Source organism: Camelus dromedarius, chromosome 30 (genome assembly GCF_036321535.1).
Source record: "Camelus dromedarius isolate mCamDro1 chromosome 30, mCamDro1.pat, whole genome shotgun sequence".
Classification (NCBI taxonomy): domain Eukaryota; kingdom Metazoa; phylum Chordata; class Mammalia; order Artiodactyla; family Camelidae; genus Camelus; species Camelus dromedarius.
The window spans coordinates 4783925-4801952 of NC_087465.1; the positions used below are offsets into that span (position 1 = coordinate 4783925).

General features: G+C 44.5%; 1 protein-coding gene across 3 annotated transcripts in view; it reads right to left on the reverse strand.

Moving 5' to 3' along the window:
• The window catches only part of NSMAF (neutral sphingomyelinase activation associated factor), a 45603-nt gene that overhangs the window by 26502 nt on the left and 1073 nt on the right, over positions 1 to 18028 (reverse strand). For 2 of the 3 annotated variants that reach the window (XM_031441589.2, XM_031441588.2), the window contains exons 2-6: positions 9862 to 9951; positions 7478 to 7556; positions 7320 to 7387; positions 7204 to 7240; positions 390 to 440 (exon numbers count right to left, since the gene is read on the reverse strand). In XM_031441589.2, the coding sequence (XP_031297449.1) occupies positions 390 to 440; positions 7204 to 7240; positions 7320 to 7387; positions 7478 to 7556; positions 9862 to 9951 (325 nt within the window). The remainder of the gene's footprint in view (positions 1 to 389; positions 441 to 7203; positions 7241 to 7319; positions 7388 to 7477; positions 7557 to 9861; positions 9952 to 18028) is intronic. The other variant, XM_031441591.2, reaches the window with a different exon arrangement.

Below are 18028 nucleotides of genomic sequence, written 5' to 3' on the forward strand. Positions count from 1 at the left end.
TTCTCGACCAGGAGAATTTATAAATGATTCCCACGCTCTTAAATAAGGATCTTTTATAACCTCTATTTCTCAAACATTTAAAAGAAGTTCTCAGTAATAAGCAGCAGATAATCTTATAAATGACACACATTCTGATTTCAACTTTTAGTAATTCAAGCTTTCCCTCTCTAATACACACATTTATTTTTAAGTCAAAAAGTTAAATGAAATCTCTTGGACTAAAGTCTGTCCAAAAGTACCATCAGAATTCTGTTATAACTGCTAGGTAACAAGCTTTTAAATATCCATTATGATTATGTTTCATTACAGATGTTACTAGAGACACAAGATCTTACTGGTCAAAATCACTAGACACCGATTGCTGGGAGTACATGGAAAGCTGTACTTACCCTCTCTGTTTTATACGGGGCAACAATGTTGTGTTCTTTAATGAAATATACCTGAGAAAGACAAATCAATACTTGTAAAACAATTAAACACTGTCATAGTAACGTGTTACAATAAATTAGGATGCTTTGAATCGAATTTGAATCATTATTACCATAATTTCTATTTCCAAAAGCATTTGAATTAATATCAGTATGGCTTTAAAGTTCTGATATTAAAATAACAAACATAAAATTAAAAAGAGACTCATCAAAGCAACGAGGTCCCGACCACTGCCGGATAAACAGTGTCTGAGACGTTTCATGAACATCACCACCTGCACCAAATAACCAGGCAGGCAGGAGACGGAAGCTGATCGAACTGCTGATTTTCCAAAAAACAGGTAAAAGAAAGTCACTGTGGTATGAAATTCATTCATTGACATAAAGGAATGTCTCTTCTCTAGAGATGAGTCAGACCACCTGTCCTTACGTGGGATACTAGTCACCACGTGAGACAAGCAGCACCACCTACCAGGACCACTGACGTCCTCACACCTGCACCCTTAGTCCTGCCTCCCTCCCATGTTGACGGACGGTCTGCCTGGCCTCCCCAGACAGTCAACCTGCCAGCCCAAGGACATGGACCACCCCCGATCCGTCAGCTCTTCAGAAACTCTACTCCTATGACTACACGCTGCGCTTTCTCCCGTTGAAACAAACCATAGACAAAAACCATCCTTTGGTCTCACATCCTCCTTTTGCCATTTCTCTGTTCCTTTTTGTGGCAAAACTCTCTGCAAGAGCTAACTGCACTTTCTCTTGGGCCCAGGACCAATTTTCCTTCCTTCCCTGTCACCGCAGCCACCCCTGGCCAGGTCTGCACAGACGCACAAGATCGTTGAGGCACCAAATCCAACGGCCAGCTGTCAGGACTTCCCCGATCCTGTCCTCAGATCATGCAACAGAGCTGACGGCTCTTCCCGAGGAAGTTTCCCAGTGGGCTTCCCAGCCCCTGCTCCCAGCTCTCCCCACCTTCTTCCGTCTTCTGGGGGACCTTGCTCTCCCCTCAACCTCCAATGTTAGAGGGTGGCAGGGTCTCAGTCCTCAGACCTCCCTGCCCACACTGTCCCCGGAAACCGCAGCCACCCCAGGGCTTCCCAAGGACCTGGAGCCTGATGACTGCCCAGCAGAGGGTCCTAGCCTCAGCCCCCTCCCTGAAACCCAGTGGAAGGCCTCCAAAGCCTGACGGGACCCCTCCTCCGGGCACTCACATTCTGAACAAAGCTGCTCCTCCCCAGACTGACTTCAATAGGAGGCACTGCTGTCCACCTCGCTGGACCCACCCCCAGCCGTCTGCCACTGGGCCTGACAAGTGACCCATCAGCACCTCTGCCAGGCTTTCCTTCGGGACACATCTGGACACTGACGACCTCTCACCCTCCCCGGCTGCCACCCTGGGCAACACCGCCTGGATTTTCCACCCCCTCCAACGCTCTCGGTGCTTCCACCGCTGCCCCCCGACAGCACAGTGTCTGCAGCCGCCGGGAAGACACACACACAAATCACACATGCCCCTCTCTCCCGCAGGAGAGCTCTTTTGTGCTTTACTCTACCTCCTTCCCGTGGCCCGCGAGGCCCCCACTACGAGGTCCCCCCGCCGCTCTCACCTCCCTTCCGGCGTCTCCTTTACTCCCCCCCCCCCGCCCCAGGCGCACGCACCTGCGCCCGCATCTGCCGAGGACACGCAGCTCGGCCTCGCTCCGCACCCGGACCCCACGTGCACCTGCACCGCGCAGCCCGCTCCCTCCCGCCTCCAAGTGCTGCCTTCCCCGCGACGCATCGCCCACGCTCAGCTCAACCAGCGCACGGATTCCAGTTCACGTCCTCTCCTTCTGTCCTGCTTTCCCGTTCTTCACAGCCTTTATCGCCACCTGACATTACAGATGTCTGCGTGCTGCCTGCTGCCCCCACTGAAAGGTCAAGACCATGGAGAAGGGGGAGCTTCAGATACTGTTCTTCCCCACCCTTCTCTCTATTCTACCAGCAAAAGAACATTTGGAAGCAAGACTCTCCAAAGCCTAAAGAACCATAAAGTTTTCCTGAAACACTGCGACCTGGCAAGTAACCAAAAATCACAAAGGCTGTGTCTCCTTGACTGTGTGCTGAACCCAGGACGCTTCAAATGATACCGGAAAGACTAGCCTGTGTCTAGGCACCCCTTGAGGTTAAGCTGACTTTGAGTCTCTGACGAGACCCCTTATACAAACTATTGCAAGCAGGTGGAAGGACCTGGGGCTTTGTTCTAAGTTTATTGAAATTTTACTAAAATGTACATTTTTATAATGGAAACCGTACTTTTCCAACGGAAAAAGTACCTACTCTTTTTAAGACATGGGACTTTCTAGAATAAAGCCACGGTGTAGAAGGATACTACAGAAATAATGAGAACACAGGTGTGGACCGGAATTATCAATAATGGTGTTCCCTCCCCAAAATAATGGATGACCGTAACTGCTTCCATCTATGCCAGATACAACAACATGAAGTCAAGCACAGCCTCTGAAACGTTCTCCTTAAAATTAACAGACTCGTGGATGGCAGTCCTAGAAAGCCACCCAATCTGCTATCACCCAGCTTGCGGAAATAATTTTCAATATGCATTAAAAAGTTCCACGAACAAGACGGCTGACTGAGCCAAAACCCACAGGGAGGCTCCCTGTTCCCAGCCATTCATTCACCTCTTGAGACGCAATGCTTTGGGTCAAGTCCTGAGGTAAATAAATCTTTGTTTCCCACAGCTTTTCTTACGTTAACTTGATCATAGAGTGATTTTTTTTTTTTTTTGAACAACTCCAGGAGCTGGGCCTCTGCAGAGAGTGGAGGCAGCACTGACCTCCTGCCCCCTTCATTTTCAAGGTGAAGAGGGCGACACCCACGGCGAAGAGAAAGTGGTAAAGATCTCAACTCCATTTACAACTTTTAAACGATCCATAAGCGAATTAAGTGCAGTTGACCCTTGAACAACCCGGGTCTGCACTGTGCAGACCCACCTGTATGTGGACTACTTTCAATAAATATATTGGAAACTCTGAGGAGATCTGGGACAATTTGAAAAAAGATGAACAGCATAGCCTAGAAATATTGAAAAAATTAAGAAAAAGGTATGTGGTGAATGCACAAATATATGTAGATACTAGTCTATCTTACCCCTCAGAACCATAAAGTAAACACAAATCTATTATAAAAAGTTAAAACTTAACAAAGCTTATGCCCTCGCTCACAAACCGCACACGGCGCTGATCGGAGCCAAGAGAAACGTAAATAAAGGCGCAGGAGTAAGTCTCAGCCGCGGAGATCCACTGGAGCACACGCGGGGCCACTGCCACCATCTCACAGCCCCCTCCCGGGCGACGGCGCTGAGGTCAAGGGTCGTAACTGTTCAAAAGCCAGCGTGATGCCACTCGCCTCCGCGTGAGCAGTGGTCTCCATGGTAAACTGCATATGGCAGTAAAAAGTCACCCCTCCCGCGTCTCGTGTATTTTTCACCATTTTTAGTGCAATTCTGTAAACCCTGACTAACATCACGGGACCCACAAGAAGGGCCACTAGTGACGCGTGACGTGATTCCAAGGAGCAGAGAGAAGTCACAACATGACGAGAAAAATCTGAATTCCTTGATACGTGCCACAGACTGAGATCTGCAGCCGTGGCTGCTGCCACTTCAGGATAAAGGAATCCAGCATAAGGACCATTGTGAAAAAAGACGAGGAAATTCATGAAGCCGTTGCTGCTGCGACCCAGCAGGCGTGAGCACCTGGCACTTTTTGTGAAATATCTTTTTACCTTGCATTGAAAATGCAGCTTTTATGTGGGTACAGGATGGCTGTAAGAAAGGCGTGCCTGTAGATGAAGATGATCTGAGAAAAAGCGAAGTCATCAGATGACAACTTAACGCAAAAGGAAGGTGAGGATCTAAAGCTGGAGAGTGTCATGCCAGCAAAGGATGGTGTGTTAATTTTAGAAAAGAGGTTTGGCTTTAAAAATATCATGCGAACAGGAGAAGCAGCTTCTCCCGACCCAGAAGCAGCAGGTGAGTCTCCAGATGCCATAAAGAAAATCATGGAGGAGACAGGAGATCTGCCTGAACTGGTTTTAATGCAGACTGAAGTGCCCCCTTCTGGCAGAAAAAAATGTCAAAAAGGACATTTACTAGTAAGGAACAGAAGTGAGCACCAGCACTGAAGGCAGGAAGGGACAGGCTAACTCTACTGCTTTGTACAATGCAGCTGGGTTTCTAATCAGGACCGCCTTCACCTACAAAGCTGCTACCTGCCAGCCCTGGAGGGAAAAGAGAGCCCCAGCTGCTGGCCTTTGGTTGCACAAGGAGGCCTGAACAGTAAAAACCCTTTTTCTGAATTGGTTCCATTGATGCTCTGTCCCTGAAGTCAGGAAGTATCTTGCCACTAAGAGACTGCCTTTTAAAGTTCCTTTGATACCAGATAATGCCCCTGGCCACATGGAGCCCCATGAGTCTGGTACCGAAGGCATCAGAGTGGTCTGCTGGTCCCCAGACACAGCGTCTCTAATTCAGCCTCTAGATCGGGGGTCATAAGGACCCTTAAGGCTCATTGCACGTGGTGCTCGATGGAGAGGATTGTCAACACTGTGGAAGAGAACCCAGCAGAACATCATGAAAGTCTGGAAAGATGACACCATTGAATGTGCCGCGGTGGTTACAGAAAAAGCTGTGAAAGCCGTCAAGCCTGAAAACAACGCGTTCCTGTGGGAGAAAACCGCGTCCAGATGCTGTGCGTGACGCCACAGGATTTAGACCAGAGCCAACCTAGGACATGATCAAAGAGATTACTGGAGATGGCAAAAAAAGAGAGAAAAGGTGGTGGTGGTGGTGAAAGGCTGCAAGGGATGGATCTTGGGGAAATTCAGGAGCCAACAGACGGCGCACCGCAGGCACGGACAGAAGGCAGCTGGGTGCAGATGCGCGCTTCTCGCCTCCTGTCGGAGGAAGGACGCGGAAGACGTGGAAGCAGCAGGGCCAGGGGACAAGCTGACACCAAACAACCTGGCAGGAGGGCCCCCGTCAGTCAGGACTGCTTGTGACCTCCTTTCCCACACGGACCCGAAGCGGAAGCAGGCGGTGGAAGGAGGGATACCTTCTCAGAGACATAAAGAAGCAAATGAGTCAGAATGACGATTATCTTTCGGTAAAGTGACGTGGAACGTGCCTGCCCCTCCCCTCCCTCCTCCACCTCCCACCCCATTAGGCCAGACCCCCACCCGCTCAACATGAAGACCACGAGGATGAAGACCCTCATGACAACCCACTTCCACTGAACGAGCAGTAAACATCACGCTGTGCAGTGAGCCTGCTGTTGTGTCTATGTGAAAATCTAAGGACTGCCCGGCGAGGACTGGACGAGACATTCTGTGTCGGCACCACCACTGCCTAAAGTCACCGTGCAGACGCCGTGCGGGAGACTTGTACTGACGTGGACAGGCTGTCATCACACAGGCGTAAGGTGAGCGACATTTAATACACAATTAATAAGGGGTTAGCAAAACTATAAAACAGCAAGAAAACTTTCAAAGCATGACATTCCTTTGCAGCATGCCCTGCTCCCTCGTACTGGGAGGAGCTACGTGTCATCCTGTCAACACAGGTTATTAAAAAAAAAAAAGTCACCATGTTTCCAAGACTGTACTATGAATCTGATCTGGGGCTGCTGGCCGTAACAACGTGTTAATGATTCACCCCACGGCGTCCGGGCTGGGCTGCCGGGAAGCGATCGTATGGATCACATGAGGCTTCGACAAAGCGATCCTACCACTGCTTCTGTCGATGCATGAATAGTTACACTTGTAAATAAATGACCTTCTCGTTCTTGTCTAGTGCTGGTGATCTGACACCCGCCGTGCTCTGTCACCTGAGGCAATACTGACGTGGGTCCCGACAGACACGATTCATCTTGTAAATAGATGACGTCACCTTACGGCGTGGATGAAGGCAAGACAGCAGCGCAAATGCATCTTCTCTTCCTTATTATTTTTTAAATGACATTTCCTTTTCTCTAGCTTATTTGACTGTTAAGACTACAGTATATACTACATATAACATACAAAATATGTGTTAATCAACCGTTTATGTTGTCGGTCAGGCTACAGGAGGCTATGAGTAGTTAAGTTTGGGGGGAGTCAAAAGTTACACCTGAATTTTCAACTGTTGGTGGGGGTGGTCAGTGCCTCACACCCCTGCTTTGTTCAAGGGTCAACTGTATGTGACAGGAAAAAACATGTTTTAATTTATCTGTGTGCTGCCAATAAAGCACGGTACTGGATGCATAACTCCATGCTGAATAAAGTCGACTGGATAAAAGGTCATGACCCTAAGCACTGTAATTACACAAGGCTGTGCATCTCGAGTCGTTGCCTCGTGGTCCTCAGGCGTCAACCTGAGCTCTGCGTCCGTGCTGCTCCACTGTCTAACGGCCGGGAGGCCGCAGGAGGACCTGCAGTCCCGTCGTCTCTACCCTCAGACACGGCCAGGACCCCTGAGGATGAAGCCACAGCCTGCAAGTCCCACACAGTCAGCAAACACGAAGGGTCTCATTAGGGGCCACATCTCTTACAAGATATGTTTCTCAATGCCTAAGTTTTACAACCATTTAAACTTCTATTCCAGTAGCCTTCATTTGAAGATTTCTACAGATTTCATCATGCTATAAAAAAAAAGTGTGTGCATATATGTATGTATTTATGTATTTATTCATTTAAATGTTCATTCAGGTTAGAAAAAAATATTTACTTAGGTGTACCTTACCTGACTGAAAATGAGTGAAATCCCTCCGGGTACTGCCCTGAAATGCAGACAAGAGTCAGTAAGTACATATAATTGTTTGGTGGAAGTAAAATTAAACAGCTGTGACAATGACATACTTTGCAAAGTGTCTACTGGCTCCGTTTTCTCCATGCTTTCCTATTTTTATACAATCTCTCAAAGGAATCTGGGTAAAATTGAAAGAGAAATGTAAAAATTAGCCAAGGTAAAATACATAAAAAATTAGGAATACGTTCAAGATTTAACATGCATTTACCTTAATGATGGGCTGGGATATGGCATCTGGTTCAAAAATAACTGATTTCGAACATATTTTTAAGGAGCCTCTGATCTTCCTAGAGACGCAAGTACAAAGGGTTGTTATTAAATGGACGTAAGGAAAGTCACAAGAAAAATCACAAAGCACTTGGACTAGAAAGTAGACAACTCAAGCATCAAACGACAGAAAATCAACAAGGTTTTAATTAAAGAGCAGGATATGAAAAGCTGGAAAATAAAGCAAAACAGTCTTCAGCTCCAAGTCCTCAAAGGTTAAAGACTCTGCACCCACCGTGACACGGTTCCACGGGGAGAGCGCGGACCTGGGCATCCTACTTCCTGTGGTCCCCACAGCTGCTGAGGCGGGAACAGGTTTCTAATCCTTCAGAAACACTGATTCCATCCTGTCCCCGCAAAATTCTTTTTGACTTCTAATTTCCTACATCTTAAAGATCTATCCAGAAGGCAATACTGAATATCTAATATTGATTACATAAGGGATTTTTTTTTCTTATTTATAATCATGGAAAAACAACAGAGTTTGAATTTAGCCCATAAAATGTTTTGAATGGTAACTCTGGGGTACGTAGGAATTCAGGAAAAAACTGGTCCTGTGACAAGGAGCAATGTTAACTACCACCTGCCTCCTACTGTAATATCAAGCAGATCAGTTACCCACGTCACCATTTTCCTCCTTTCTTGGGACATTCATCCGGCTCCAGTAAATTCTGGGGAAGGAACCTGCCTGGGCACGTTCAAGGCTGACGTGCGCCACTTGCCGGAAGCTAATAAAAATCTATGCATTTTGTTGTCTTTTATCGACTGGATGACTTTTATGAATGACCAAACCAAGGCAATCATGTAATCATGTAATTAAACATTACCATGTAATCAGAACACAGGTTAAGAAATGCTGGAACATTACCTTACTTAAAAAAAAAAAAAATCACCTGAAGATTAGTTTCCAAGAGTACCTTCTGTCTACAAGCACAACTCCAAGGAGCTTATGTTTTCTACAATCACTTGGGCGACATTTGAGCTTTTCCTCTAGTCATTCCCCGGTGGCCTTGGGAACTGTCCTTTCCCTGCCCATCCCGGAGTTCTCTTAACTGAAGCAGTTACTTTATTTATCCTCTGGAAGCACCTACCTGCTCTCCCTGCTTCTGTGTGCCCTCCCCCAGTCAAATCTTCTTCTCCCAAAGAAATCACACATCCCTCCTTGCTCACAAATACGCCAAGGGCTTCCTAGCCCGCAGGATGAAGTCCCCACACGATCTGAGAGAGGCTCCCTCGGTACACATGTCTACACGCGCTGAACGCACGAGAGGGCTTGCGGTGCCCAAGGTCATGATTTAGTCTGAAGTTCCTCCTCCTCAAAGGATCTTTCAAATTGTTGATTTGAGGTCATTTTTTCCCATGCTGTTCACCGCACCTACTTTTCTAACACCCCAAATGACCTCATAATAATAAAGTACTTATATGGAAACTGCTAAACAAATACAAACAGAACAGAAAACCCCCAAGTTATCAATCACCTCATCTCTGTAGTTACTAGCATGTGGTCATCCTTGTTTTGTGCATCACACGCCAGAACCCTGCCAGGTTCCAGAGGAAGTCCCAGACATCCTACACTTCATCTATACACACTCTGACATGAATCTCTATAAAGATAAACACTTTTAATAGATGACCTGTCATTATCACACCCCCCCGAAAATGAGTAATTCCTTAGTGTCATCAATAAATAGCCAGGGTTCAAATTTTTCCATTTCGTAAGTGTTTTTATAGTGTGTTTTTCAAATCAAAGCCGGAAGTCCATATTATATTTAGTTGATATGTCTCACATCTCTTCACCTAAAAATTTTCATTTTCGCACATTATGAACTTTGCAAAATGCATCTCTGTGGTTTTCTTCTGTCCCATCTCCTTCAGTAAGATGAAAAGACCTGACCAGACTCTAGTTTGATTTTTTGCTAAGAACCCTTCAGAGGCAGCGCCCGTGCACTTCTAGTTCACACCAAATTACTCATTAGAAAGTGCTCATTTTTATACCACGCTGGTGTTTTATGATCATCCCTTTATAAAACCATAAGCCAAATAATTGAGAGTTAAGTACAAAAGGGATGCAAGAAAAAAGGCATGGAATGAATCAGAGCCCTATCCTGCTGATTTAAGACACCGACACTTACAACCTTAGACACGTTAGTACACACGCAGCTTTGAAAAACATCTGAAGTTATGACAGCAACGTAAAAATCCCTTTCTTCTCATGACTTTCCCAATATAAAAGGGGGGGAGTCTATACGATCACACATCTGAGTTTTAAAATGTCAGACAACGGAAGAGTCATCAAGTCCACAGAAATACAAAAATCTTCCTTACCTTTCATTCCGATTGCCCTTGTGCTGAATGTGGTTAGCTGTATGCTGTTCAAAGTAGTACTCCTCCAAGTTAAGCAGGAGCAAGGAAAATCTAAAGTTGGAAACAACAGAACAAAACCTCGTGTTTATTTTTTTTAAAGTATGAAAAAGCAGAATATTGCACACACATGTCCCTAAAGTGCTTTCCCATCCACGGAATCAACAAGTATTTATTACGTGTGTGTTACATGCCAGGCACTCCTCTCTGTCCACAGACCTGCCCTGCTCTGCCGAAAATAAATCAATAGAACTGTTTACCAAGTGGATTAATTATTCCTTTACAGAAACTCCAAGTTTCATGAACTAAAACTTACTCTTGCCTGAACAAAGCTCGACGCTTCCTACTTAAGGAATTTCCATCCTTCGTTTCCCCTGATGACACATGAGGCTTCCCCACAGCCCCTTTCCCGCCATGCAGCCCACTCCAGCACCCTGCCCCGTGCTGGGTGAGCTCGCGCTGCCGCTCTCACCAGACCCCATGCCTCTGAGAGGCAGGTCCTTAGACATTCCCCTGTCATAATCACTCTAATGCTTTGTATGTAGTGGGTGTTTACTACATAAAATAAGTAAGCTGAACGGAATGGGACTGCAAAATAGTTCTTTTTAAGGTTTTAAGTGCTTTCAACTTTTGAAAACAAAATAAAGTGAGAGAAAACATATTAACTTGGCTGTGTGGCCACAGAAACAAACACATGGCAAAGAACTGAAAACGAGTGTCGTGTGTGTTTCATGATTAGGGTCAGGAAACGACAGCACCTGGAGGGGCGACGGGGAAAAGTTATCATGAGAAGAGTGGCCTTGGAGGTGGGTCTTGAAGTAGCAGAGGAAGACGTCCCGATGAAACACGGCAGAACAAACATATGCTTATTTCTGCTCCCCCTGGAAACAACACTAAAACACGAACAAAATTTTTTTAAATAGCAAAACCGACAGACTAAAGAAAACCAGAGAGACGTAAAAGCAGGTGAGAGAGACGGATAAACGTGCGAGAAAGGGAAGGCAGACGGGAGGAGTCGGCAGTGCCCAGACACCAGGACAGCAGACGCCTCCAGGGTAGGTACCAGTCAGGAGAAAGCCAACGCGAGTCACAGGACTTCCAGAAAGTTCCACAACTGCAGGCATCAGGTACCAAGGGGGCGGGGGGGAAACCTGGGGGGTGGTTGAAAGTCCAAACGAGGACAGATGTCCAGATTCCTCCCCATGGTTCTCCCTATGCGTGGTTTTTCAACACAAAAATGAAACATGAGGCTCCAAACTGGACAAGCCCAGTGGAGAGCATGAAAAGAAAATGATGAAGCAAAAAGTAGGAAGACATATAACACACTGAGCAGCAGTGTGATGGGTTACTTTTGGAAAAAAAGAAACTGAACAGCCCTGGAGAAAAAGCCTGTAGATACTAGTGTTTGAAAGAACTTCCTGTAACATCGTCCCAAGGTGAAGCCTGACAGAAAAGGTGACACGGAATTACACGCTTCACGCTTAAATATGAACAGACAACCCAAGGTCCCCAGCCTCTAACACGAAAGAACTGGAGCAAACAAGCAGAAACACTCAACTCGGAGGACTGGCGACAATGCATGGAACAGAAGAAAAGGTCAAAAGACTATAAATAACATCCTTACAAAGAAGACAGTAAATCTATGAAATAAGACATAACTCACTTAAAAAAAAAAACCAAACAAAGAAAAATAACTCATAAGTTAAAAATAATGACAGCAGGAACCAGCTTTACCATCCTATTAGATAACTTTTATTGGCCTGTTCTACCTTTTAAAGTCCATGAACAACAATTAATCATAGGCTGAACTGCCAGAGCTCAATGCAAAATGCTCACTATGCTCACTAGTAATACTTACCCTGGGGGAGGGTAACAGCTCAATGGTAGCATGTGTGCTTGGCACGCACAAGGTCCAGGGTCAACCCCCAATGCCCCCATTTAAAAAACAAAACAAAACAAAAAGCACTTCTCTGAATACAATTACAAGAGTTAGGATTGCTAGGAACACTCCTCAGATGCATCAAATAATTTCCAAGACGGTATAGACCGGAGAGATACTAAGTACTTTGCCCCGTACTTTCAGCTTGTAGCTTAAGGAGTTGAACACCTTTGCTCGGACTGGAGCTATGCAACCCATCTTCCTCCTTGGTCTCCCCAGCTCTCCTCTTAGAGAGAGGGTAAAAATAAGTGTTCGTCAATAAGGCAACGACACAATTTTATTACTATGAAGCACAAGGAGCCTTCACAGACAATCAGCTTTTCAAATAATTATTAAAAATAATCCTATCTTTAATACTATTAAAATGGCCATACCACCCGAAGCAATCTACAGATTCATGCAATCCCTATCAAAATCTCAGTGGCATTTATTGTAGAAACAGGAAAAAAAAATCCTAAAATTCATACAGAATCAAATAGCCAAAACAATCAAGAAAGAAAAACAAAGCTGAAAACCCCACAGTTCCTTATTTCAAAAGATACTACAAAGCTACCAGTAATTAAAACAGTGTGGTACCAGCACAAAGACAGACATGTAGACCTGAGAACAGAATGGAGATACCAGAAATAAACTCTCATATCCACAGTCTGATGATCTTCTACAAGAGTTCCAAAGACACACAATGGGGAAAGGACAGTCTATTCAACAAATGGTGCTGGAAAATCTGGATGCTCAAGGAGGAAATTAAGAAAATGTTGACGAGACAAGAGCAAGAACACAGTCCTGTGACCCACTGTTGGAAACATGCCCCTTTTAATACATTTGACAGTGACCTCTGAATAGTCATTCAAAAATATCTTATTCTACCCACCTATACCAACATCGATTTCTCCTTTCTCAACTCTGCTCTCAAGATATCACAAAAGTGAACCGATTCTCTGCCAAAGTTCAGTTGAACTAAACCTACTGCATCTTCCTGACCAACCAGTGAGAACTCTGTCGGAAGAGATTAAATTCGCATGAGATGACTTCACAGTGAATTCATGCTGGAGACTGGTGACAACCTCCTCGTCCTGTGGTTTATATATCATCTGGCTGATCTAGAAACCCAACTCCCGGGGAGGGGCTTGCTGCAGGCTGGGGCCCAGAATAGAAGGCGGCTTCCCACAAAGTTCCGTGGAAACCTGCTCTGGTCTCGCGTTAAAGGCCAACAGTCCTTCAACAAGGACTGGACCCCACTGCCTTAACCATGCCGGAGAACGTGCTGGCCGGTCCCTCCCAGGACACACACACAATCAGCCCTGCCCCTATCCCGCCCCATCGCTCAAAGGCAAGGCTCAGACGGGCCCCAGGAAAACCAGGGGAGGGGCCGGGCCAACTCACAGGCACAGACGCAGCGGCGCTCTCACAGCCTAGCTGCGTGGTCCCCGCCCCATCAGCCCGGGGGAGGCAGCTTCTCCTGGGGACTGAAGCCCCATTCTCAAAACACTGAGAGAATCGCACATCCAGCAAAACTGATTTTCAAAACCAAGGCAACTAAGGGACACGCTCAGACCGACAGAAACATAGCTTACTGTCATCAGATCCTCATCAGGGGAGCTTCCAAAAGCTTCTTCAAGAAAGAGAAAATCATTCCACAGGGAAGATATTATACGCAGGAAGGAACGCCTCACTAAGACGACAGTAAATACGCGTGTGACGCTATACAAGCGTTCACCAGCCAACGATCACGTCTAATCTGCAGGTTTAAAATACAGATTGAAAATACTGGACAATAACGTACTATAATTTAGGATTTTTTCCATAGGTCTGCTAATTTTAAGCACATTTATAACTAGCAGCTGCACCTCAGAGCAGTTGTTGATGTGACCTGACAGGGAAAACCAGCACTGAACACTCCGGTTTGCAGGCCGTCACCACTCATCACTGACAGAACCCTTTAACTCCCTGTAAACAGGTGTTTCTGGAGTCGCCTATGGATGTGTCACTGAGAGCTTCGCTTTTGGCTCTGTGTTTGTGCGGATAACTGAAGTGCTCCCAGGTCCTATGTTGTTGGGAAGGAGGGTAAACAGAACGATTAGCTTCAGACCTTAAGTTAAATATAAATGTTTAAATTTCAAGGGCAAGCCCTGGAAAAACAGAAACAGAATACATAACTTCCAAACCCTTCAGGAAAAATTAAAGGGAACAAGGGAAACTTAGTTAATCCAAACAAAGGAAAAATAAGACTAAAAAACACAGTGAAAAAGTCAAAGTGATTCCAAACATATCTGAAATATTAATAAATGTAAATGGACAAATTTGTTATGACAGGAAATTCCAGAACAAATTATTATAAATAGCTTATAATTGGACTTTGTAAGAAATATGCCTAAAATCTGAGGACAGAATAGTTGGATGTAAAAGAATAAAACATTTTACATAATTAATGCAAACCAAAGAAAACCGAATAGTTGTATTAATATCGGACAAAATAGAAAAAGAAATTACTAGAAGAAGATCATCATACGTTGCTAGAAGATTCAATTCACCAAGAAGACATCAACTCTAAGCTTAAACAGACTTAATAACATACCTTGGAAATATTTATAATGGAGATAGATAGAAATACAAGATGAAGTTAGCATTATGAAGCATCTCTCAGTAACTGAGAAGTCAACCAGAAAAAATTCATTCAGGAAATAAAAGATCTAAATACAATTAACAAGCTTGATATAATAGAGATATATATTTTGGTGTAACCAAATTTATAACTCAATATTTTGGTACAACTAAAATTAACATTCTTCAAACTCACATCAAACATTTGTGAAAACGACTACATACTAAGTTGTAATACAAAATTTCAAAGCGTTAGTATTATCCAGACCTTATTCACTGAACGCAAGTTAAAAAATTTAAAAACCAAAAGATAATTTTCAAAATCTATCAGCTGGAGATGTTAAATATCTGGTGGGCAAAAGATGAAATCATAACGGCATTGAGGAAAAACCAAGCAATGAATTCATTAAACGGCCATTCCCATTTTACGTCACATTTAGAAAAACCATCTAGCAAACACACCCAAAGTCCATGTAGGGGTAGATTCTTGGGTCTTCTTAAATGGTAGCTGTTTTGAAAGAAGTTAAATTTGAGACAGCAATAAGAATAAAATTACAGTCTAGTGGTGTACTTTGGGTAAAGCCAGTGTAAATTCTCAGTTAATCAAAATACTTGCAACATTTATTTCCTCTCCCATTGTTCTATGTTGTTGTTGTGTAAGAATAATAACCCTACTTGTGTAGATTTCTCTCAATCCATCAGCTTTCCTGACTAACTGAGTGCTGGTTCTGCAGTGTATTTTCAACCCCTGGCATATCCCACAGAGATGGTAAAAGCATAGGATGATCAGTCTTAAAAATGAAGGATCAAACTAGGGCATAACACATCAATCTGCCCCCTCAGCAATTATTTTTAGTATAACAAATATAGAACCGATAGACAAAATAAACATACGAAGTAGAAGAGATTTAGTATCAGCCAAGACATGTTAACATCAACATAAAACAAGAGAATTATACACACATGGAATGCTGGAAGCAAAGCTGACATCTAAGAAAAGCCTCTAAAACCATTAATGTAACATGTGAGCCCAGTACACAATGCATCATCACAATGTGTTATCCTGGGATGACAGCTTACAAGCCACAGCTAAATAATTTGTTCCATGACAGTGTAGGGAGAAACCTGGACTCTCTCCCAGGAGGGACGGGCCTTGGCTGTCTAAATCTCTATCACCCAAGAGGACAGTAGCTGAAGTCCCACCACAGCACTTCCAGCTGTGAAGATATAGCATGTTTAACAATTAGCTTACTCCTGCATCTCAGAACAGAAACACCTCGAACAGCAGCAGTCTGTAGAACCCTCCCCCCTCCCCGCCCCGGGCTAACCCACAGTACACACTTGCCAATCCCAGCAATTTCAGAGGAAGGTCTGTTTTAAATTTGTTTGCACTTATCTTCACTATAACACCTGCAGAGGACGTTTTAGAACACCATTAAGATCAATACGGCTTCTTCCATCTAAATCTTACCCAGGATACTGGTGTACTTAGTTTGAATGGCCAAGTATCTCTGTGTTTTCTAATACTGAAAATCACCAAAGCATTTCTTTATAGCATCACCAATAAATGGCACCACTTAGAGCTGTTCAAACAAGAACCCTGAGAGTAGGGCTGCCATGGTTAGCAAGTAAAAATACAGGACGACTGGTTAATGTGAATTTCAAATAAAACTACAAAAAATTTTTAGTATAAGTATGTACCAAATATTGCATGGGACGTACTTACACTAAAAGATTACTCATTGGTTCGTCTGAAATTCAAGTTCAACTGGGCATCCTGTATTTTATCTGACAGCTTGAGCTGGGTTTCTTCCTCTATTACGTCCTGCATGCAGTCCACCACACCAAGACCTGTCAATTCAACCTCCTACAAGCAACTAAAGTCCATCCGCTTTTCTCCACGTCTTGGTCTAAGTCACCAACCTAAGAATCTCCTAACAGTCTCTCCGTTTCTCTTTCCGTAGAAACATCTCTTACTCTAAACGTATCAGCATCAACTAAGAGAAATAAATGCTAACTTCAAGTGTTTCCTTTCTGGGTCATCACTTGGTAGCAGGAGAAATCTAAAATCTCTAAAGCAGCACGAGAGGGACCCAGGCACTCACAGCTCGGAAGAGGTGAGGCTTTCCACAGGTGACCTCTGAAACATTTCCAAGGAAAGTAACAGTTCTTTGGGGTGTGCTGGAGTCAGTGACCTTTATCCATCATTTTGCTAAACGGTGTTTACTGCCACAAAGAGATAAGCTAGGGGGAAAAAAAATCTGTGCAGCAATGGTAAGTTTGGGGCACAATAAAGCTGGTTTAAAATACTCTTGTCTTTCAGAAAGAAACCTAAGATTTAGAAAGAGACTGCTTGATTGTGAGACAGACTCCTGCCATTCAAATGGCTATTCTGTGGACACCGTCCTGGTATGTGTGCCCGTCAACCCAAGTTTGCAAAGCCGTGGGGCAGAACATTAAAGACTCTGGGCAGTCAGATAAAAAGTGAGAGTCGGATAAAAATAACGTATGCGGCGCTGACTTTTTCAGACTACTGACGCTCAGGAGCAGTTGCTGCCTCCTGACTGATGAATAAATATTTCGGCTGTGAGAGCTACAGCTATCTCCGAGTGCTGCTGGCCGGTCACGCTGTCTGATCAATGGAAACAGACGCGCAGGTGCAGACCTGACGATCTGCGCGGCACTGCAGAACCGTGCAAGCTAACCAAACCAAGCCCGAATTACTGCCGTGGAAACAACTCGCAGATCTGAAGAAAACAGGTTCCCCTGTATATCAGAGGCCACAGAACTGTTACAAGTGACTCTTAGATCATAGACCGGGATGGCCATTCACGTGTTTCAATTCTTACAGTGTCGATCTGAACATTCATCTATTTAATACAGAATACCACATCTTAATGCTGTTGGCACCGAACAAAGAAGCTATTCAAGGTCTCTCCACATGAAACAAGCATCACAAACAAGTCAGAGCAGCCTCTACAAGTGTGAGTTACTTTACTTAGGGTCCAGTTATTATTCAATAAACAAGGCTTTCTATGGATAAAACCTCATCACACTACCAAAATCGTTCTTGGAAGCTCTATCCAAGATGTTTTTTTGGTAAATATTATCTTCTTCTCTACAGCGGGAAATGAAAATTCAGACTATGGGGATCCTGGGAGAGGCCATTAGAGATTAGGAAGAGGTATGAGTGTTTGCACCTGGGTCCAGTCAACCCCTGTAAGACAAGCGTAGATCTGCAAGAACACAAGCCTCAAGGTCTACACCTGCATGTCGTGTATCATTGTGGTTTTGCTCTCCACTGATCACACAACAGGACAGGCTGGCAGCTCTCCGAGGTAACTGACCCCCACAACCAAAATAATATGTGTAACCTGAGTCATTCCCCAGTTCCTTTTGGCACCTGGGACCACAGGCCCGAGGACCAGCAAGTTGTTTCAGTCACTAGAAATGCATTGAAAGTATGCTTATAGCAAAAGTGAGCTTTCTTATAAGGGACTTCCCTTAGAGACGGAGGATCAGAAACTCTGAATCATACCCCAAATCCTTACCGGGAAGCCGGTGACAATGACTGTTCACCTCAGCGCTTAG